General features: G+C 38.5%; 3 protein-coding genes across 7 annotated transcripts; 2 read left to right on the top strand and 1 right to left on the bottom strand.

Annotated features, from left to right (window-relative positions):
• Positions 1–1,576: 1,576 nt before the first annotated feature.
• LOC119886895 lies at positions 1,577–13,051 on the top strand. 2 transcript variants are annotated; one of them, XM_038697870.1, is made up of 9 exons: positions 1,577–5,272; positions 6,146–6,213; positions 7,587–7,675; positions 7,809–7,943; positions 8,027–8,108; positions 9,876–9,990; positions 11,524–11,622; positions 11,726–11,802; positions 11,940–13,051. In XM_038697870.1, the coding sequence occupies exons 1-9, from the start codon at positions 2,399–2,401 to the stop codon at positions 12,025–12,027; spliced, it is 3,627 nt and encodes a 1,208-aa protein (XP_038553798.1). In that variant the 5' UTR covers positions 1,577–2,398; the 3' UTR covers positions 12,028–13,051. The 2 variants fall into 2 exon arrangements, with proteins under 2 accessions (XP_038553798.1, XP_038553797.1); XM_038697869.1 differs by having other exon boundaries at positions 7,806–7,943.
• Positions 13,052–14,364: 1,313 nt separating this feature from the next.
• Positions 14,365–17,811, bottom strand: LOC119886896 (mitochondrial mRNA pseudouridine synthase Trub2-like). Its single transcript, XM_038697871.1, is given in 9 exon segments — positions 14,365–15,426; positions 15,513–15,649; positions 15,839–15,911; positions 16,291–16,372; positions 16,470–16,531; positions 16,628–16,702; positions 17,195–17,225; positions 17,227–17,330; positions 17,499–17,811. Coding segments are annotated over 9 exon segments (1,035 nt in total). The 5' UTR covers positions 17,680–17,811; the 3' UTR covers positions 14,365–15,136.
• Positions 17,804–21,378, top strand: LOC119886897 (haloacid dehalogenase-like hydrolase domain-containing protein 3). 4 transcript variants are annotated; one of them, XM_038697874.1, is made up of 4 exons: positions 17,875–18,114; positions 18,564–18,658; positions 20,114–20,446; positions 20,739–21,378. In XM_038697874.1, exons 3-4 carry the CDS (start codon positions 20,117–20,119, stop codon positions 21,123–21,125), a joined length of 717 nt encoding a protein of 238 aa, XP_038553802.1. In that variant the 5' UTR covers positions 17,875–18,114; positions 18,564–18,658; positions 20,114–20,116; the 3' UTR covers positions 21,126–21,378. The 4 variants fall into 4 exon arrangements, with proteins under 4 accessions (XP_038553800.1, XP_038553802.1, XP_038553803.1 ...); XM_038697872.1 differs by lacking the exons at positions 17,875–18,114; positions 18,564–18,658 and adding an exon at positions 17,804–17,854; XM_038697875.1 differs by lacking the exon at positions 18,564–18,658 and having other exon boundaries at positions 17,875–18,037.
• Positions 21,379–22,396: the final 1,018 nt, after the last annotated feature.

Here is a 22,396-nt window from a genome sequence, read left to right as displayed (position 1 = left end):
AACATCAATGAAAACCATGCTGGAAGGAATGGGGACATTTGACACTCATCAAACTAAAGAAGACAGTGATCAAGTCAAAGAAAATGCACTTGTTGGCACATTTGTTGGCGTCTCCCAGCATACTAGTTCAAGTTTACATTCAAGTTCAACAGTAGATCAACAGCTAATCAACCAAACAAGCTCCACAGAGATGCCAGAAGAAGAACTTCCCAATGTGTGTTCTGTACAGAAGAAGAAAACAAGGAAGGAGACGTGGACACTGAATTGTTCAGGCAGGGTGGATATTTAATGGACAACTTTTTGGTGAGCGACTCACATTTAAAGTCAAAAGGTATAAATATTCTATCACAGCGGGATAGCCACAGAAAAAAACAGCCCCAGAGAGAACACAGAACCAAAATACAGTGTTGAGCAAGCAGATTTTTCACCACCAAAACAGGACTTGCCTATAGATGCGAAACAAGAAGAGATTTTCATATCTGGAGTCAGAGGTGCTCATCAGTTAGATGACACTGTAAACAAAGTGCTGAACAGGAGGTTGAACCAACAGAAATGCAAGACATTGATTACTCCTCGGAAAGTTTGATACCTGATGCCACAGAAAATTCTGAAATAATTTCTGGAAACCCGATAGACCAAACTGAAGTCAACGACACAAACCAATCTGAGTTGACTGTGAAAAGTACTGACGATTTTGTTAGCAAACAGGAAATTTCAAATCTTGATGACAAACATGATGACCATCCTGAAACAGAAAACAACTTTGAGGCTTTAGACCAAAGAAATGAGGATTATCATGTACATGACACCAAGACAACACAGATCAGCATCACAGAAAGGGTAGACACTGCACTTGGTCAGGTGTGTGAGGACGAAGGCCGAGTAGAGGAGGATATAAAACCCAGTGCTGAACAAACAGGTCACCAAGAGAAGGAAGGAGTCTTCACTAAAATGGAAGAGAGTGAATCTTCTTTACAAACTCTGCAATCAGGAACAAATGCTCCTTTGGACTCCAAACCTCAGCAAACCGACCCTGACTTCAGCCCCATTGGGAACAGAAGGAAACTGGGGTCTAGTCGTAAACATAAAGGAAAACAACATACCAAGGACTCTCTTGCTGAATCATACCACAGACTTACAGAGGCAGTTGTTGAAAAACCCAGAGATAATGAAACAACTCAAATGTCAGCAACAATAGAGACAACAGTGCAGGAAACATCAATGAAAACCATGCTGGAAGGAATGGGGACATTTGACACTCATCAAACTAAAGAAGACAGTGATCAAGTCAAAGAAAATGCACTTGTTGGCACATTTGTTGGCGTCTCCCAGCATACTAGTTCAAGTTTACATTCAAGTTCAACAGTAGATCAACAGCTAATCAACCAAACAAGCTCCACAGAGATGCCAGAAGAAGAACTTCCCAATGTGTGTTCTGTAACAGAAGAAGAAAACAAGGAAAGAGACGTGGACACTGAATTGTTCAGGCAGGGTGGATATTTAATGGACAACTATTTAGTGAGCGAGTCACAATTTAAATCAGAAGATATAGAGTATTCTGTCACAACGGGGATAGCCACAGAAAAAAACAGCCCCAGAGAGAACACAGAACCAAAATACAATGTTGAGCAAGCAGATTTTTCATCACCAAAACAGGACTTGCCTACAGATGCGAAACAAGAAGAGATTTTCATATCTGGAGTCAGAGGTGCTCATCAGTTAGATGACACTGTAAACAAAGTGTCTGAACAGGAGGTTGAACCAACAGAAATGCAAGACATTGATTACTCCTCGGAAAGTTTGATACCTGATGCCACAGAAAATTCTGAAATAATTTCTGGAAACCCGATAGACCAAACTGAAGTCAAGGACACAAACCAATCTGAGTTGACTGTGAAAAGTACTGACGATTCTGTTAGCAAACAGGAAATTTCAAATCTTGATGACAAACATGATGACCATCCTGAAACAGAAAACAACTTTGAGGCTTTAGACCAAGAAATGAGGATTATCATGTACATGACACCAAGACAACACAGATCAGCATCACAGAAAGGGTAGACACTGCACTTGGTCAGGTGTGTGAGGACGAAGGCCGAGTAGAGGATGATATAAAACCCAGTGCTGAACAAACAGGTCACCAAGAGAAGGAAGGAGTCTTCACTAAAATGGAAGAGAGTGAATCTTCTTTACAAACTCTGCAATCAGGAACAAATGCTCCTTTGGACTCCAAACCTCAGCAAACCGACCCTGACTTCAGCCCCATTGGGAACAGAAGGAAACTGGGGTCTAGTCGTAAACATAAAGGAAAACACATACCAAGGACTCTCTTGCTGAATCATACCACAGACTTACAGAGGCAGTTGTTGAAAAACCCAGAGATAATGAAACAACTCAAATGTCAGCAACAATAGAGACAACAGTGCAGGAAACATCAATGAAAACCATGCTGGAAGGAATGGGGACATTTGACACTCATCAAACTAAAGAAGACAGTGATCAAGTCAAAGAAAATGCACTTGTTGGCACATTTGTTGGCGTCTCCCAGCATACTAGTTCAAGTTTACATTCAAGTTCAACAGTAGATCAACAGCTAATCAACCAAACAAGCTCCACAGAGATGCCAGAAGAAGAACTTCCCAATGTGTGTTCTGTTACAGAAGAAGAAAACAAGGAAGGAGACGTGGACACTGAATTGTTCAGGCAGGACAACTATTTGGTGAGTGAGTCACATTTAAAGTCAGACGGTATAGAGTATTCTATCACAGCGGAGATAGCCACAGAAAAAAGCAGCCCCAGAGAGCACACAGAGCCAAAATGCAGTATTGAGAAAGCAGATTTTTCATCATTAAAGGAGGAGTTGTCAACAGATGAGGAACAAAAAGATCATGTAAACTTTTCTAAAGTCAGAGGAGCTCAGCATTCAGAGGATGCTGTAAATGAAGTGCATGAAGAGGAGGTTAAGCCAACAGAAATGCAAGAAAAGCCTCACATGGATTATTCTTTGGTTAAGGAGAGTGAATCTTCTTTACAAACACAGCAATCAAAAATGAATGCTCATTTGGACTCCCAACCTCTGGACAATTCTCAGGGTATCAAAGAGCAAACTCACACAGGCTTCAAGCCCACAGCAATCAGAAGAAAATTGGGATCAAGCCGAAGAAATAAAGGAATACACCAAGAACCTAAAGAAGAATTTGCAGAAAATACGAGGGATGATGATGACCTTGCAAATTCCAAATTGTCACTAGGAATGGCAATGAGGCAGAAAGAATTAAAAGAGCTAAGTGACCTAGACCTCAAACATGCTAAGAAAACAAGAAAAATTAGATCAGCTGTTAATGACGAAGACACAACGCCAGAAGAGGACTTAATTTTGTCACAGAACGTTATGGACAACAGTACAACCGTGACAACAATAATAAAAGAGCCTAAGAATTTAAGTCAACTTACAGGAAATGACACAGTTAAAATGGACTCGATACAATGGAAAGATGATTCAAACATACAGAATATCTCATATCATGATGACAACGTCACTGCCAGGTCAGTCATGTCGGATGTTCTTGAGCAAGATGAAGCCTTTCAGGTCCACAACACAGAAGCTTTAACTTGTGACAAAGACTCACTGGGACAAGAAGTGAATATGCAACAGACAAATGATGCAATAGAAACTGTGCAAGATGTCACAATAAGAGACTATAGTACAGAAGTGGAGAGTTTTGTAGATATACAAGTTTCTGGACAGGATGACGTTGCAGAAACAATTGAACATCCTAGAAAAAAAGACCATGAAGCCCAAGAAATGACTGCTTCACTGGAGATCACACGTGCCGCAAACAACAGAACTGTCACTTGGGCTCCATTTGACAAGGAAAACTTCAGAAAAGCAGAGCCAGCTGGGGATATGTCAGAGGAAAGTGGAATTTCTACAGCAGTAGATGCAAGTGACAACCAACAAGGGATACAAAAAATAAACAATTTAGAAAATGGTGTAAATTTGCAAGGAAGATCCAAAGAGAAGAGGAGAAAGATGGGCTCTACTCGCGGGTCTCAACTCAATAGAAAACCACGGGCAGGAATGGACAACAAAGGTGAAACAAAAGAAAGCAACTTAAACATAGAAGCTGACATGAGAAGTCTTGACAAGATGGAAGAAGTGGATGAGTTACCAATGAATGTAACTACAGAGGTATCACAGAATGAAAATGCAAACCCATCATTGAGTCCCGTGTGTAAAGAAGAACTGGAAGCCAGCACTGTTCACGACAAAGGGCAAAAGCTACAAAGCAGTGCCTCTGATCTGCAGAGTATACAGAGCAGTATAGTAGACACAGATGATTTAAAGGATCTGCTTCCTGAGCAATCTTTCACCCACAATGAAGAAGATGCTTGTCCTGTTAACTTTGTTCAGGCAGCTGATGTAAGGGACAGTGATCTGAGTACACAAAATGATGAGGAAAGGCCAGAGTGTGTGAATGTAATCCAGAACCAAGCTTTGACATCTGCAGGAGCACCAGTTGTGACTGCGGTAGATTTGGAAATGGTGAAATCTGTAATCAGAGGAGGAGCTGGAGAAGAGCATAAAATTTGCCAGGGTTTACAAGAGCCAAGCAACGTGAATGTAGTAGTTCATGATAAAAATCCTGAGATGAAGAATGCAAGTCCCAATTTAAATTCAACCAACAGGAGAAGAAAGATGGGGTCCACCCGCAAGAATCTTGGATCACAAACCAAAGGGAAAGATTTGCTTCAGAACCAGAAGGTGGATGATGAGGCAAGAGAGACTGCAACAAATGTTGGAGATATAAAGAATGAAAGTTTCTCAGGTATCAAAGAAGAAGAGCTACAACTTCAACTAGAATACAAAGACAGTGACTCTGAACAAAGGAAAGAAAAAGTATTTGAAACAGTGGCGTACAGCCACACTGGTGAGTCTCACTTCAAACCTCCGGCTCACCAAACATTTGAAGAAAATCCTGTTTCTCATGGCCAACCTGGAGAAACAGAGCATCAGCTACACCCCAGGTATGTCCCTGCAATACCATCCACTTCTCCCAAACATGATGTGATGTCAGAAACAGAATCTGGTAGGAGGAAAAGAAAAATGGGATCGCACCGGAAGTCACGTGGATACCAAAACAATGAAAACCAAGCTGCAGGAGGGGACAGAACCACAGATACATATGGGAGAGATGCCGGAAGTATCACAGATGAAAGTGCCGTCAAGACCAATGAAGAAGAATCTTTGGGCCTGGACAAAATATCAGAGGTAAGCAGTAAAGTAGTTTTTTGTGTTATTTGTTATCTTTTTTACAATCAAAGAATTTCTTGTAGGAATCCCCAATTATGACTCTTTCACATTATACTTAAACTGATGAAGAGACAGTTGTTTGCAGTGAATTTCACTCAGATTACTGGTTATGACCAGTTAGTTAAGTTTCTAAACATTATGCAGCTTTATTGTATTTATAATTTTGTGCCTTTAGCCTGAAGTAGATGGTTGTTATTGGCCGTGTTCTTTTGCACAGTGAGTATGTGTTGGTCTGTACTTCCTATTTGCATAAAACCTCTTGCACACTCAAGTGTCACAAGGAACCTAAATGAGGAACATGCGGGCCACACTACAAGTTTCACACAGTGAAAAGGAGAACATAAACATGTATCTGACTTTTTGATCTTAATGGTGGTTTGTATTTTTGTGGCAATAAGCTACCTTAAAGCATACCATGCAAAGAAGATCATGAAGAGAAAAGGCCTTGCACAAGTGGTTTTCTTGCAATGTAAATTTATTTAATAATAAAAATAGCCTTATTTTCATGCACTGGTTTTTATGTAAAAGCCTTGTTACTTTTCCTTTCTATAAAATGTTATAGTTTAGTGCTTTTAACATTACTTCGTTGTGGAGCACAAACTGTACAAATTGCTCCTCAGTATATACTCCTCAAATAAACACCTCACTTCCTGTATGCCAGAGGATTATTCCTGGGAAACCTGTAAAATACAAAGCTTAGATCTGCAAAAGTGGACTTAATATAAAACAAATAAAGATTATCATTTGGCAATCAAAAGACAAAACAGATTGAAGATGAAGAAGAATCATCCTCACTGTCACCTCATGAATGAAATGTTTTTGTCCGTGCAGGTCTCTAAAAGTTACGAGAAAGCATCACCCAGCACCTCAAAGGCAGGAGAGCACTCAAGGGCTGTGAGGTAAGTCCAACACTGATGAGGTTCAACAGGAACACTGCCGCCTGCAAGCCTTGTCCAGCTTAGCACAAGTAGTAGGTAGTGTTTATCTACCTGGTGAGGTTACCATCAGAGGAATCTTCATTCATATGTGTCATATACTTTTTTTTAACCAACTTGGAAATGACTATTTAATGTGTTAGCATTTAGAACAAAGACTCACCATCAATCTTCTAATGTCAGTTCAAAATGAAACTATCCGTTGGACTGAGATTCATCTGTGACTCATCCAAGAGAAGCCTCTGACTCAATCTACACAAATCCTCATGCTCAGAGTATAGTACAGACAGAATGTAGAAACTCTATAAACAGGTTTGTTTTTTCACAATGTTAGTGACATTGTTGGTTTGTTATCCAGCTTCCCAACAGGCTGATTAGCAGTCTACTGCTTTCACTGCTTGCCTGAGTAAGGAGGCAAGGGAGATAGTGAAATGACAGACGTGATATGGTGTGCTATTCTGATGCGCAGTGTAAGCAGTTTAAAAGATGAGATGCATGCACAATCGTTACTAAATTTGGGATTTTCATTAGTTGTCACTTTTAATCATCACAATTAAATGAAATAAACATTTGAAATATATCAGTCTGTGTGTAATGAATGAATATAAAATCCAAGTTTCACTTTTTGAATGGAATTACTGAAATAAATCAACTTTTTGATGATATTCTAATTATATGACCAGCACCTGTAATTTGTTCCTCGGTTAAACTTAAACAGGCAGCTAATGGAGGACAGACAATCTTACCACTCAATCAGCAAATGTCATACTTTTGTGCGCTTGATTGTAGGCATGTTAAGCGGGATGTGTGTTTGTATGCTTTTATGAAAGGGCGGTATGTGTTGGAATTATTGTATTTTTAACTGTGTTGGCTGCATGTTTTCTGTGAGCGGTGTTTTGTGACATGTCTAATTTTCTAATTTCTAGAAAACAACCTTGATCACTTGTAATATGTATTTTTATAAACATTCTTGGGATAAACCACAATAAGTACTCAAATATTTATTCAATCTGATTATTCATTTCAGTTGATAAAGATGAGATGCCTGTATTTTTCGGTGTAAAACGTGCAAAACATCTTATTTGAGTTCACGGTTTAAGTGAATGATACAAATTCTTGACTCAAATATTTTTCCTATTATGTAGTTTTTCTTTTAATTCTCAACTTCAAATATAAATGTGTGGCTATATTCTGTATAGTTTAGCAGATTTATCTCTCAATGAAATGCAAACATTTGGCATGGTATACTGATGACTTACAACATGAACCTTACGGATCCCGAATGTGACTGACTTTTAGTATTCTGTTTGACCTATGCTTGGTCGTCTGTTCCACAGTGAGAAGACGCTTGAACGAGTGACTGCAGTTCAACATCCTTATGCTGAAATCCACCTTGCTCAAGAGAGTCAAAATACGTTTTCTCTGGGTAAAAACAACATTATACAAACAGTACTTGAGTAAACACAGGCACAGCAGAATGTAGCTCATTGTAGACAGATAATGAGAGAGGGAAATTTAATATGGAGAAATAAAACGTTCTTGTTTTTTTATTTTAGCAGGTAATTCCGGGGGAGCAGATCTCAGATCAAACAGTTACAATGTGGTGATGGTTGGAGACAGCAGTGTGGGTAAAACCTCCTTCATGAAAAGAGCTCAAAGTGGAAAGTTTTCTTTAGATTTGCCTGCCTCTGTTGGTAAGAACCTGACCTTTATCCTATCCTATTCCCATAAATGTGTGTAAATATACAGAATAATGTAACATAAAAACATTTTGTAGGACTTGATTCCTGCATGTGGACAGTGGTAGTGGATGGAAAACCTGTGGTGCTACAGTTGTGGGATACAGCAGGTCAAGAAAGGTAAGTTCCCTGTTTCCTTTCACACTACATTATTGAGACACAATTATCGCTGTTGTAATCAAACATATGAACTCTAGGTGAAGGCACTTTGTATTACAGAGAATAAATATGAGTGGTCCCAGCTTTTTGAAAAGTTATTTAACCATTTTAGAAGTGTGTTCCTCTTCAGGCACACAGATAGACTGACTTCCGTAAGGTGATATCCTTGCAGTATATTACATGCAGGAGAATTGTAAAAAAAAAATAAAAGAAAAAAGAAAGAATGACAAAAAGAGGGACATCAAAGATACAATGGACAACGTATTATGACAGGGTCAAAGCCACTCGACATTTCCCTGCTCTCATCTTAAAAAGTTCAGCCCATATTTGTGAAAATGAGTGACTCTCTAAAGCTATAGACATGAGAAGATGATGCTTTCCGACCATGATGTTATCATGTCCACATCCGTCCTTTTTCTACATAAAAGGACAATGTTATGTAGAGGTGTTATTGTTTATAAACAAAATCCAGCTATTTAGGTGTTTTGGGGTCCCTCATCCTTGCTCTGTTGAGGTAGCTTCTGGTTCATCTTGAAGCTGCCATGAAAAAAGAAAATGCACCTTGCTTCATGTGCCACACACGTCCTGAAGCACTTCCTGATTACTAGAGTTGTTGCCACATGCACGTCTGCACATCTTTGTATTCCTGGAAGTGGCAGTGGATTTTCTGCGAATTGATCAAAGGACAGGTTGTCTCGCTGTCCTGAAGGCTTTCTTTGTCACCCGGTCTAAAAGGCAGCATTCCAGTTTTTCAGCAGTGTGTACACTTCTGCAGTCAGCCAAGACTTCTGATGAGCACATGTGACGATGCTTACATAAATAACTTCCTCTTTGCGCTTGCTATTGTAGCCAGTCAATGATATTGTAAATATGAATTACTGCAGACAGAAGCCTCCCTGAACATGTGCCAGACAATGTGTTCAAAACACTCTTTCAAGTATTGGAAAGTCAGTCAGGTTGTAACCTGTTTCAGAACTGGTTTGGCACACCTCAGCAATGTTTTTTATGCTGGAATTATAACAACAGATTTGGTCCCAGCTGCAGCAGTGGGCGTAACATGCACGCAGTGTGTAGATGCCCACATGTTCACTCACATATTAGTTGGCTTTTTGGTGGATGTATTAGATTAGCTTGGTTGAAATACATCTTGAGATGTGCACCCCAAATCATCATAGTTTTTTCATTCAAACTAATTTTAAATCAATGTAAATTACTTAGGGTCCTAACATCCCATTCTTACTATAAGAAGATTTGATGCTTACATAAATAACATCCTCTATGTGCTTGCTATTATACCCAGTCAAAGATATTGTAAATGTGAGTTAGCGCAGGCAGTGGTAACTGAAAACCCCGAAACACAAACAAAAGGACATCACAAATAAAAGACAGGTCTGACATTAACTTTGTGGATTAAAAACATAATGTGTGTTGTATTACAGTAAGAGTCACTCGACTTCATTTATGAAGCAATAGTGGAGTCACTGCGTTCACATCATCATCCTTTGGAGGAAAGATGTCCAGAAAGCATCTCTAGAAGAAACGCTTGAGGGAATTCTCTGCAAACTCAACTAACTATTTTGTCACTGCCGAATGTTTCTGGCTGTTTTACAGTGATGTTCACTTTTGAATGGTGCTAAATGTGTAAAGTTAAGCCTCTCCTGGATAAAAGAAAAATGTGAAATCTCGTGGCAGCCTGTCTCTGATTACATTCTTTATCATCCTTCAAAGGTTTCACAGCATCACAAGACAGATTTTCCATAAAGCCCAGGCATTTCTCTTGATGTATGACATCAGTTCCTCTCAGAGTTTTTCTGCCATCAGCTACTGGGCAAGCTGTATTCAGGTATGGTGAACTTAAAGCTGCAGTGGCTGTAGAATAGTTTTTTGGCCTTTTTTTTTTTTATAGATGTTGAACTACAGGTTTTGATTCAAGGCCAGACAGACTGTAAACTTGCTACAATGTGTTTATATGTGTGGCTAGTGTGTAGTGGAGAGCATTTTCAGGAACTAGAGGCAAGTGAGGAAAAAAAATCTTGTGATTCTCTCCTTTGTGTGTAACAGGGGTATTCAATTAAAATTCAAAGAGATCCAGTTAGAGAAAAGCAAAGGTCCGGAACATCATAACGACTAATTTGGGTTAATATTCAGTACCATAACATATATCAACATATATTTTTAGTCAAAAACTGACGGTCAAATCAAATAATATTTCAACAATATTTTGGCTACTGTCAGTTTTCACATCAAACTGGAGGGATAATAAATAATAACTTCTAAATTAAAGTAAACTAAGGGCTGCATTTAAAAAAAAAAAGCTCTCTCTTTCATTCCCTCTTATATAGCTACCACTTCCCTACTTTCTCTTGTTCATTAAGAAACGTGAGCTGTAGCTTGTCTTGCCAGCTAGGATTGGAGATATCTGAGATATTCTTGTTTTGAACAGTCCGTGGGAAGGATGTACATGTAAGAATGTGTAGGCTACATTTCTTGGTTAAAAACTCGACTCGCAATGCTTATCGGAATGCAGAGATTGGCTGAGTAGCATCACATGAGACGATTGGACCACATGCAATTGGTCTGTGAGTTTCCTGGCCCGCTAAACCAGTACAGTAAATGCTAGAAAAGCTGCGCGGGTTAAAATAGAAACGCTCCGTCACAAGGTAGTAATTCTCAATAATAAATGGGCTATTGGTCTTGGTCTGGAGAGGACGGCAGCTGGGTCTGGATCCGGACCGCGGCCTGCTAATTAGTGACCTCTGGTGTATGACTTAAGAATGTGAAAAAACGTTGTGTTGTTGTAATACTCATTTCGGGCACAAAAGGCTGAAGTGCACCACTACTCTTACTACACTTTTTCCCACCTGTATCACAAAAAAATGGACATAGACAGATTATTTTCTCACTTGCCTCTCAGGGCTTCCATACAAAACATTTCATATGAATCAGAATTGAATTTCTTAACACAAAGCAGTCATAAATTAACTTTTAAAGAAAAAGAAAAATACTGTTGTTATTCAAATTTAAAAGTACTACCACAAAAGTATCTAAGTTTGATTTAAATGTATTGATTTATTTGATTTATTCTTCAAGAACCTACTCTGAATAGTCTAAAGTAAAAAATGTCTAAACATATACTTAACTGTGTACCTACAGTAGGAAGGAATATAAACGTAAAAATGTCAAATATGCATCAACATTACTTCCAATTCCAATATTGATCGTTGTGAAGGATTTCATTTTCAGTATGCACCTATTTGTTCAAACGCAAACTAAATAAAACATGGTAATTAAATTCTTGTGGTAAGAATTTTCTAGGATTTTGAGTACATGGGACCTATTTAACCTACAATAATCAAACTATTGTCTTTTTTTACAGGAAGGTGCTGCAGAAAACGTGACCATTTTACTTCTTGGGAATAAAAGTGATCATGCAGAACGTCAGGTTAAAACTCAGCAGGGGGAAATTCTAGCTAAGGTATTTGTGGCATTACGTCCTCTAGCACTTTTAGAATATAGGTAAATGCTTGTGATTATCAAAAGGCACTAAAGCAGCAGTTTTACCTTTGGTTTTTTCACAGGAGTACAACTTTGAATTCATGGAGTGCAGCGCTGCCACAGGTGAAAACGTGATTCAGTCTTTGGAAACTATGGCCAGGTAACACATTTTACTGTCACAGACTATTTGTATTTTTTTGTTGCCCACCCGTGTGATTTTTCAAAAGCATGTCCTGTACTATACTCTGTGCTGTAATGTTGCAACTGATTGTTTTGTTGTTGTTGTGTTGTTACCAGAATGTTGAGTCAAAAAGCTGACACAAGAGAGGAAGCAATGGTGTTACACAAGGAGCCCCAACAGAAAAAATCATCAGGATGTTGCTGAACAGATGCGGGTTTAAAACTGGGACTCAAACCATCTTTGGTTCTTTCAATCTGTTTTATTATAAATTGTATGAATTTATGCAAATATATGTTAAATTTTCTTTTGACATTAACCTTTCTACCAAGCCTCACGAGAAAATTACTAATTTAGAGGACAATACAGATGACAGCTTGAAAGTATGATATTCCTATAGTTGCAAAAAATATACTTTTTGAAATGGCACATTTTCAGAAATTTCACTGGGAGAGGAAGTCCCAGAGGGTGTTTTGATGTGTCCATACTGTGTACCTTTATGTATATACTATACTGTACAGCTGGTACGGGCTTTCTTTAGAGGCAGGTCAAGGATTTTCCTTCGGGAACATGAATCTTCCCTTTGATGTATTTAACCAATCTCTCTGGGAAACTAAACTTTTAGTACTTTAGCACTTTCTGTTTCAGGTCTTGGGTCCTCAGAAAAAAAGTTTCCACAAAGAAAATACTCTTTATTGTATTTGTATAACTGCGTTTCTCAACACTGTCTATACTTTAAGCTTAATAATTTTACTTATACACAAATATATATTAAATGTGTGTGTATATATCTTTAAATTTTTCTGTTGCTGAATCTTAACTGGCAAATTTAGATTATATTTATATAATAAATGTTGCTTTTTGTCTTTTTTGTCATTTCAGTGTTACAAGCACCTTGTGCAATGTGCCTGTGAACAAGCCCATCATTTCATTTTTGTAGCCGTTTAGCACACAGCCTTTGTCAATAATTACATTTAAAATGATTTTGTATGTTGTTTACCATCTGTTCTAAATGAATGGCATACTTGGATTTGTCACACAGCTGCCAGACCGACAAGATAACCATAAATACATTTCATGGCTCTATAATTAAAGACAGTGGTCATAAAGTATTTAATGGGCTTTAAAAATACATCAAATTATTTTTGTTTTGTGTGCATTTCCCTTGCTATATACCTTTAATCAATAGCTCTGACATCATGTCTCATGCTTAATAAACCTCCAGAACGTCCACGTGCTCTCGAAGTTAATTTGTGTCCTCATGGAAGTTGTGTGTTTCCAGAATGACAAAGACAACAGTGTTCCCACTGGAACAACAAGTCCTTCAATGGTATGAAGAGCATGACAGCAATGGCACCACTGCAATAACCATATAAAATCCCAAAGGAGCTTTTGTGGGGAACAGAAACGCTGAGGCGGCATCTTCAGAGGACACAGACGACTACACCATATCTGATATGATTAAAAGCTTGTTATACGCTTTGTTTTATGGGTCCGTATTTCAGTGGTGGAAAGTAACTTATTACATTTACTCAAGTACAATATTTAGGTATTTATGAGTATTTTCACTTTATACAATACTTCCAGAGAAATATCGCACTTTTACTTCGCTACCTTTATTTAAGAGTTATAGTTGTCTAGTGGTCTTTTCAAATTAAGATTTTACAAAGGTCTTTTATTCCATCAGCTATTGGCTTTTAAACAAAATGGGACTGGGCCTCTGACTATCTGTAGATCGGAGATGTTGCCCCCATTTTTGCCCTCTTTTCCTGCTCTTTCAATGGTTCTGGTGACAAGATAACTAATTGTGTACTGTGTGTATTGTATTGAGTATTATTTATTTTTTTATTTATTATTGACTAATATTGTGAGACAAATTGCCCCTCGGATCTTTACTCTACTGTACTCTATACAAAATAATCAGTTTACAAAATATGACCCATTATTACAGATTAAACTGCCAAATATATGTATATGAAGCAGTTAAAATTAACTCCACCTTGACCAACAACATTAAAATACAGCTTACATATTAATATATCAATACTAATGATCCAATAACACAATAGTATAACACTAACAGTAGCCACTCTGCATTGAATACTTTTAAAGCTGATACTTCTGTACTTCTACTTACGTACATTTGGAATGCAGGGCTTTATCATGTAACGGAGTATTTCTATTCTTTGGTATTGGAACTTTTACTTACTGGTAAGTACATTATTTTAACACTTCCTTCACTACTGCTGTAATTTATGAATACTTATGCAAAATAAGAGGTTTCCTGGAAAGAACAATGTAATTTGGTACTAATTACAGGAATAAGTAAACTTCCAATTAATTCATTTAAATTAATTTTAGACTTTTAGTGAGAACACAGCAGGTCAGTTAACATGCAAGATTAAATCTGCATCAAACCTTTAACTCAACATACTGTATACAAAGAAGAACTTTTTAATAATTAATTAATATTTTAGTGTCAAACTACAAAGTTCTTTCCTTTCCCCCCCCCCAAACAAAATGAGGAAAATACAGAATGTAAAATTGTTACTTAAAAACCTTTTAAATGGGTCAAGGCACAAGGTTGCAGGTACAGTTTTATTTTCTAAACCAGCTGTAAGGAGTACTGTTAAAGTTATTATCTATTATTGTTCACAGTGGGAGAGCTGATTGGCAGCTGTCTGTTGATTTCACTTTTTTCCCCACATTCGGCACAGCAGGGATCAGAAGGTTCTCAACAGGTGCATTAGACCATAAAACAATGCTACAAAAGCAACTGAAATAGAAGTATCTTTGAACATTTTGCCACTCAGGGGGAAATTTGTGTTAATAAAGCAGTTGCATCATCTCATCTGCAGTCCATCAAGAGTGTTGATTTAACTTAATATGTCACACAAATGCCTCTAATGCATGGCACCAACCACTTTGTAGTAATGCACTGTTAAATCTCTTACATTGTAAATTTATTTCATGATCTAAATAAACCACTTTCTTATTATGCTTTGAGGAATAACTTAATATTACCTGCACAACATTTAACAAAAGGTGAAAACATTGTAACATTCATGTGAGATCCAGCAAGTTGGAGAGAATCTTAAACAAAAGCAAGATGAACAATTGGACATGATGTAATGAATCGTGTCCAATTTGATACTTTCTCCTTTAGGAACCAAGATCTTTGGTCTTTTCACATCCCTTCAGATGAGTTGAACTCAAAGTGATGTAGCGCTGAAGCTCAGAGTCACTCTAGAGCAGTTGTTATAAACTACCAGCGACAAGTCATTTCATTCTACCTGCTGCTGCTTCCTCGCTGGTCTCATTTTGTTGACTGGCTGTCGTTGTATTCTCTTCTGGTATTTGTAATGCTGAGTCGTTGATCTGTGTGTGGGACTTTTTTTTTATTTCTTTTGGAGGAGTGGTATTGTCTGATGGCCTGCATAACATCCGAAGCAGTCCAGTGGTGATGAGTCAGGGCATCCTGCAGGGTGAAGGAGCCGTCTCTGGTCCGTCTAACTCCTTTACACACTGCTGTGCTGTGCAGCTCGAGTCCTATCTCATGCACAACTTTGCGCAAATATTTCTGAGTTTCATTCAGACACTGCACCTCTGCAGGAACAGAGAAAAACAACAAACAAGCTCAGTAAGCATCCTGAAATGAGGTTTTTCTGTGTGTTCACCTGAGAAAAATTTACCTAAAGTGAAGTTAGGGGGCTGGAAGTGAATGCAACGCAAGCCTGTCAAAATAGGCAGTGATTTCCCATCTGGACCCAGTAAACCTTGCACAGCCATCTCATAGGCTTCCTGCGAGCGCATGTCTACGTTGGAATACCTGTATAGGAAAAACACAGTCATCTACCTGCACTATGAATAATCATTCATCATTTTACTGTGTTACATGTTCAGCAGGATCTTATTGAAAAGTTAAGCACAGAGAAGAAAATGTTTAATACACAGAAACTTATGAAAAATGTCAATATTGTTTATAGAAATGCAATGAACATTAAATGTAGTTACATACATTAACAAGGCCTTTTGATTGGCTCCCTGCAGCATTGCCAAGACTCTGTCCAGCTTATCCTGTGTGATGTGACCTGTTGAACACAGACATATTTTAGGGTCAGATACGGTCAAAGGCACAACAACTGATGCAGTGAGTTTAGGTGAGGTTTGGCCAGTGATTAATACATGACCCTCCATTCAAAAGGTGGAAATGGCACAAGCGCACATTTACAAATAGTAGTATGCTAGATAGAAACAAACTGATGAATATGAAATCTGCCCATGAAATAAGTTACACTATAACAGGGACAAAATTATTGTATATATTGAGCTGTGTAGAAAATTGCTTCACGTAAAGGCATTGAGAATTGCTTTACATAAAATACTACTTCTCAAATATAATGATCTAAAACTATTACTAAGTGAATGATCTGATGAAACTGAACACATATAGGAAGAAAGCTATCCTACCATAGGTGGACCTTTCAATAACTCTGCCTGTGTGAGAGGAATCATCTGTTGCAGTCCCAAATTCACCCTCCAATGTGTAATCCTGAAACATATCAAACAGCATTAAAAAACCTGTGGATATTATATCTTTCTTACATATTTGTACATCTGATGTAAAACCAGCAGAAGTGACAAATTACCCTTGTGACTCGTGTTCTGTAGAGATCATTCAGGGCCTTGTTTCCATTCCCAACAGCGAGAACTAAAGTTGAAAAAAAAAGGTGTGAAAAAGAGACATTCACAACACAGTCTGAAACAAACGGGTTTTCTCCCCTGATCAGCTCTAAATGAATTATACCTAGGACACCAGAAGAGAACGCATCCAGGCGATGTCCTACTCCAATTCTAACATGCTGGAATTCAGGTCCAGTCACTAAAACACACAGAAAACACACATTTTATTCACTCATACAGTCAGTATGTCAGTCCTCAATGTCATTCCAGCTGATATAAACCTGTACTTCTGAAGTCACTCATGAGCCATCAACCCAGACTTCATTTAAATTCTACTTTAATACGACCATGGAGGTAAAATGAGAGAAAACTAAATTAAACGGAGCGTGTTGAATTTTTTGCTCCCAAAACATGATGCACGATGACTTTGCAGTGAATGCTTTGTATAAATCTATGAATTTATCTGTTCAATCAGTTATTCACTCCTGTCCACCTGCCTAGTCGTGTCTACAATGGCAGAACAGTGGCCCACCATAAAAATAATTTTAACAAAGTTATTATGTTTATTAACATCAAACTCACATTACTTGTGTCAGTAAATTACAAATTGAGTTGAATGGGGTGTATGAACCATAGGTATGAACAAGTGACCCAGGAAATGAAGATATGCTGTGAAGTGGACAACACATACCCAGAGGATGCTTGGACAGTACTGGCAGAGAAGGCCACAGACAGTGCGAGTCCCTTGGGTGCTTCAGTCTCGCTGTCTAGGTGTGCCAAGAAGCGGACCTCCTGAGGAACTGGCTGGGAGGGCGTAGCATTTAAACCTATAAAGGTGTCAAGATACATGGGTTACCAGGACATAGTGATTTATTTGGAAAACCAAGGTTAAAGGCAGTGCTGGGTGCATCACCGTCACAGAAGACATAGAAACGAAACTGCGAGTGTGTTTGAAGGACCATAAGATACGTTTTTAAAAGACATGTTATCCTCACCTTTAAGAAGATTTGTCTCGATGCTGTCCCGTACGAGTTTCCAGTGGACACCAGAGGGTTTGTACACACAAAACAAACCCTCTAACCTCCGAAACATCTGAACGGCTGGAGTTGCCATTGTGTTGACCATCAGGTCATCCCGATTTTTTTTTTCGAAAAGTTGTGTTAGGTTACATCTCATAAGACTTACTCACGAGGTTAACAGTGTTCTAAAACAAGGGTTGCTTTTGCTCCACTTGACTTCACTGCACGTGAAGCCACAACCGGGCTACAACATGTAACGTTAGCCACTTTGATCATACTGCCGCCTGCTGGGCTGGATGTATCACAGGCATTACAACTACTGCGCAACAACAGTGAGTGAGAGACCGGTGATGGTGGTGTTTTAACAGTTATGATAATGAAAAACATTTAGCGGGGGTTATGCTGGTTAGAAACGGATGATTAATTTCAGAGAGATGGATTCAATGCACTTCGAAGAATCTAAAACGTAAAATGGCAACAACTGTCGTAAAACATCCTAACGAAGAACTCAGACAGTAGGTAACAGTTAGCTAACGTTAAACTGTGGCTAACCTTGGTGACAGCCGTTGACAGCTGTGAAGACTTGACATCGGTAACGTTTAAACTGTTACTGCTTTTGTAGTTAGCTCGTTGTCTATAGCTTCGTGTGCAAAAGAGACTGACAAGTAACGTTAGCTAATAATACAAAATCAACGAGCGTAGCGTCAGCTAGGAGGTAACAAAGGTCAAAAAGTGTAACCATGATGACGACATCTTGCCGTTAAGTGACATAGTTTACGTGTGTGTATTAATGAGCACGAGCAGGGATCTTAACCTTCAGTGATAATCTGCAACGTTAGCATGACAGGTTGTCTGGTTCGCTGTTAACAGTTAACGTTATAATGTTACCTTCAAATGTGAGCAAGACGTGTCCATGAGAAAGCAAAGCACAGTTTTGTGTGGTGGTGGTAGGGGTCAAAGACATTTAAGATGTCACAGTAGGAAAAGCATAGGTGTGTATTAAACATTTGATGATGGCTGAATTCCACTTTGGTGCTTCAGTGTAGGGTTCTGGTATTGCTGGCTCACTGTCATGATGACACCTGAATAAAACATCGACGTCGAAGCTACTACAAATCCATGGTCCATCCACACAGGTGCTTTCACTTAATCTACCTGATTTATATCTCACCTTTTAATGCAGGACAATTCACATCTTTATTATTTTTCTTGTACTTAAGAGTCCAATGACCTAATGTAATTAGCAGCATAGCTGCAACCACCTCAAGCTAAGCAATGGTCTAATCAAACAGAATAACTGAAAACACTTGTGTGGGTGTGCATTAGTGATAGACAGATTTTATGAGTCGGACGATTAATCGGGACGATATCAGGCATTTTGAGATTATCTGCATCGGCCAATGCCCTTACAAGCCGATAGAAAATATCTGTGGATACATTGGCAGGCAGCCTCTCTGTGTGGCTGCTGTGTAAGGACGTTAGTGCTCCCCCTGAGTTTTGGGAAGATGGTGAAAAAGTTAGTTTTAAGCCCTAAATTTCTTCAGTCACCATTGTCTTTTCTAAATGTCAAGGCATTTCTCCTAAATGACAGCAGATCTCATCTAAAACCATTACTGACTAGCATTAAATGCCATACTGTACAGAATAATGTAGTTGAATGACTGTACCCTACTCTCAAACACCTGAAAACACATTTCACATTCTGAAATCTACATCATAACAGAATGTATTTTTATACATATTAGATTGTACTCTGCATGGACTTTTATTTGTTTTGATATTGGCATTATGTACATCGGCCATCATGATCTCTAAATATAGGCCATTGGAAAACCCATATCGGTCGACCACTCATATGCATGCCCTTCGTGTGCATGCCCTTTAATGTTATTTATAGCAACTCTTGATATTTTCCTTCCATGACAAGTGAAAATGTCTTCTGTGAAGAATGCTTTCCCACCTACAAAAGACTGGTAGACAAGAAGCCTAGATATCAATGCAGAACCCACCTTAAGGCCCTTATCATTTCAGCTGATAATGTGCTTTAGTGGTGTATATTCCCAAACATGTGGAACAATAAATGACCACAAACCAATGACACACAACAGGGTTTTTCTAGACATTTTGGCAATATGTCACAGGAGAAAAAAAAACAGCAGTAAATATTAAAATTAATGTTGGCAGAATTCAATTCAGCTGAGTCCTGGTGTTGTCCATGCTGGTCACGACTTAGTGGGACACGTGAATAGAACAGAGCCATTGCTAATGCCATAAGTAACACCTGTGCCTTTCTTACTATGACAAGTCAAAATGTATGCTTAGAAAAGAACCTATTGTACATTACTTTTTACATTGACTTAGACTGGGAATATTTAACTTCACTTTATAGGATTTGACTTTGATTAGAATACTAGACATTTGGAAAACATTTCTAAATAGCAATTACAGTACAGTGTACTATGTAGTAACTAGTCCAGTGATTTTAGACATAGGCTTTGGGTTTATCTAAATCATTTAACATTTACTAAACACATTTTCTCAAGTTTGCTTGGAAATTATATAGTCTTACATCTATGATATTTCCTCTGTAGGTAATGCGAGCTCCTCTGCGATGGGTGCTGTGGGATGTGAAAGACACCCTGCTGAAGGTGCGTTCTTCCGTGGGAGAGCAATACTACAAGGAGGCTGAACGAATGGGCTTGAGCATCAGTCCTGTGGAGATCGAAGCTGCTTTCCACAAGGCATATCGACATAATTCCAGCAGATACCCAAACTACGGCATCACTCAGGGCCTGGATGGACGGTCTTGGTGGACTTGCGTGGTGCGGGACACTTTCTTCCAGTGCAGGATACAGGACCCAGCCCTGCTGAATAAATTGGCTCACAACCTATATCATAACTTCTGCAATGCAGAGAACTGGGAGGTAAATGACAGATGTGGCATGCACATGGAATGAATAAGATGGTCATTTCTTCATTCATTTTATTTATAAATACCTGCTGTTCCGTTAAATAATACACCACAATGACAACACATTCTTTAGAAAATTGTTTGAAAACATGTCAAATAAGCAGGTTTCATTGAAAGTACTGCGATCACTGAAAATCTGTTTAATAAGTTTGCTTTGTAAAGCATTTTTACTGCTAGTGTTAGCTTTTTATATTAATGTTTACAATAGTAAACATAGTAGCACTGAAAATGTCCCTTTGTTTTAGGTATTTCCGGACTCAGAGGGGGCGCTGGAGAGTTGCTCTTCTCTGGGACTGAAGCTGGGTGTGGTATCAAACTTTGACAAACGCCTAGAAGAGATCTTGCGTGTTTGTGGCTTGCTGTCTCACTTCAGCTTTTTGATAACATCAGAGGAAGCAGGTACGGCAAAGCCGAGTCCAAATATCTTTGATCAGGCGCTGCAGAAGTGTGGTGTACCAGCTGCTAGTGTAGCTCATATCGGGGACCACTATGTGAATGACTACCTCGCCTCTCGGTCTGTGGGCATCCACGGGTTCCTATTGGACAGACACAACAAGCATGACGTTCCTCCAGCGCATCGGCTCTGCTCCCTGGAGGAGCTGCCATCACAGCTGCAGCACCATGTGGACTAATGCCAGTCATGGGCTCAAGTACAAAGCTACTCAGCCTAACTGTGGATCAGATAAGGAACTCTTTTCTGTGATTTAGCCATGTTGACCTGTGGCCTCAATCACTTTAGAGCTCTTTACATGTTTAACAAATGAAATGCTCCTAACAGAAATTTGTAGAAAAAATAAAATAATCAGAAGATGCACTATAAAACCTGCATGTACAGTGTGTACTTATATTTTTACTATAAATAAAAATGGGGAGCAATAATATTTACCACTTGTACTGTCCGTCTTTCACCTGATGACCAAATTTACAAGGTATTTAAAACATAAAAGAAACCACAATCATCAGCGCTGAAACTTATACAAGTGTAACAGCAACATAATGACAACACTGCAACGTCATGATCAGTGTTGGAGTACATTTCCTCAAATACTGCACTTAAGTACAGATTTGAGGTATTTGTACTTGAGTATTTTCTTTTCGTGCCACTTTCTACTTCTACTCCACAAAATTTCAGAGGGAAAATTTGTACATTTTACTTCACTACATTTATCTGGCAGCTTCTGTTACAAGTGACTTTACAAATTAACATTTTTACACACAAAACATATGAAGAGTTTAATGGGGTAATATGGAGTTTTCAGCAGCCAAAAGCGGTGCGGTTTTAAGATTGCAACCAGTGTGCTTGTATGCGTACTCGCTTGAACTCATGAGTGAGCATAATCCAAACACAACCGCTTTCATACAGAGATCTTGCAATAAATGCAATGTAACGTTACAGTAATAGTTTTATCAGCTTGAGGTTGAACTAATCTATGCTTGTTACATGATAATGTTACATTGCCTGCCTTTTGGAACTAACTTTATCATGTCAACACAGTTCAATGTATTCGATTATAATATAACGGTTTGTGAGCTAGACTGAATATCATAAATGACATTGTTGCCACACTTTATAACAGTTAGACTGCAGTAACGTTACTGTAGTGGATGGCTCTTCCATTGTGTTGTCCTACGCAGTTATGTTGTAAATTGAATGTTACGAAGCTAAAAGTGGTTGAGCTGTGCTAAAATAAACACTTAGCAACTGGTCAGCGTTATCCGGCAAGCTAACAATCAGCCTTTCTGATGTTGACTGTTTTTACCCATATTAGATTTTATTTGAGCTGCCTCTCGTTTTACTATTCCTGCCCTACCGTTCTTATCACTTTGTTTGCTTGTCTTATCTTCCTTACCTCCTACTGAACATATTTGTTATACTTTATTGTGATCCTTGTTCTTATATTCT

This window comes from Micropterus salmoides, unplaced genomic scaffold (assembly GCF_014851395.1).
Source record: "Micropterus salmoides isolate LMB-PRFRI ecotype aquatic unplaced genomic scaffold, ASM1485139v1 Ms_hic_scaffold_4, whole genome shotgun sequence".
Taxonomy (NCBI): domain Eukaryota; kingdom Metazoa; phylum Chordata; class Actinopteri; order Centrarchiformes; family Centrarchidae; genus Micropterus; species Micropterus salmoides.
This window is presented reverse-complemented; position numbering and strand designations above follow the sequence as displayed.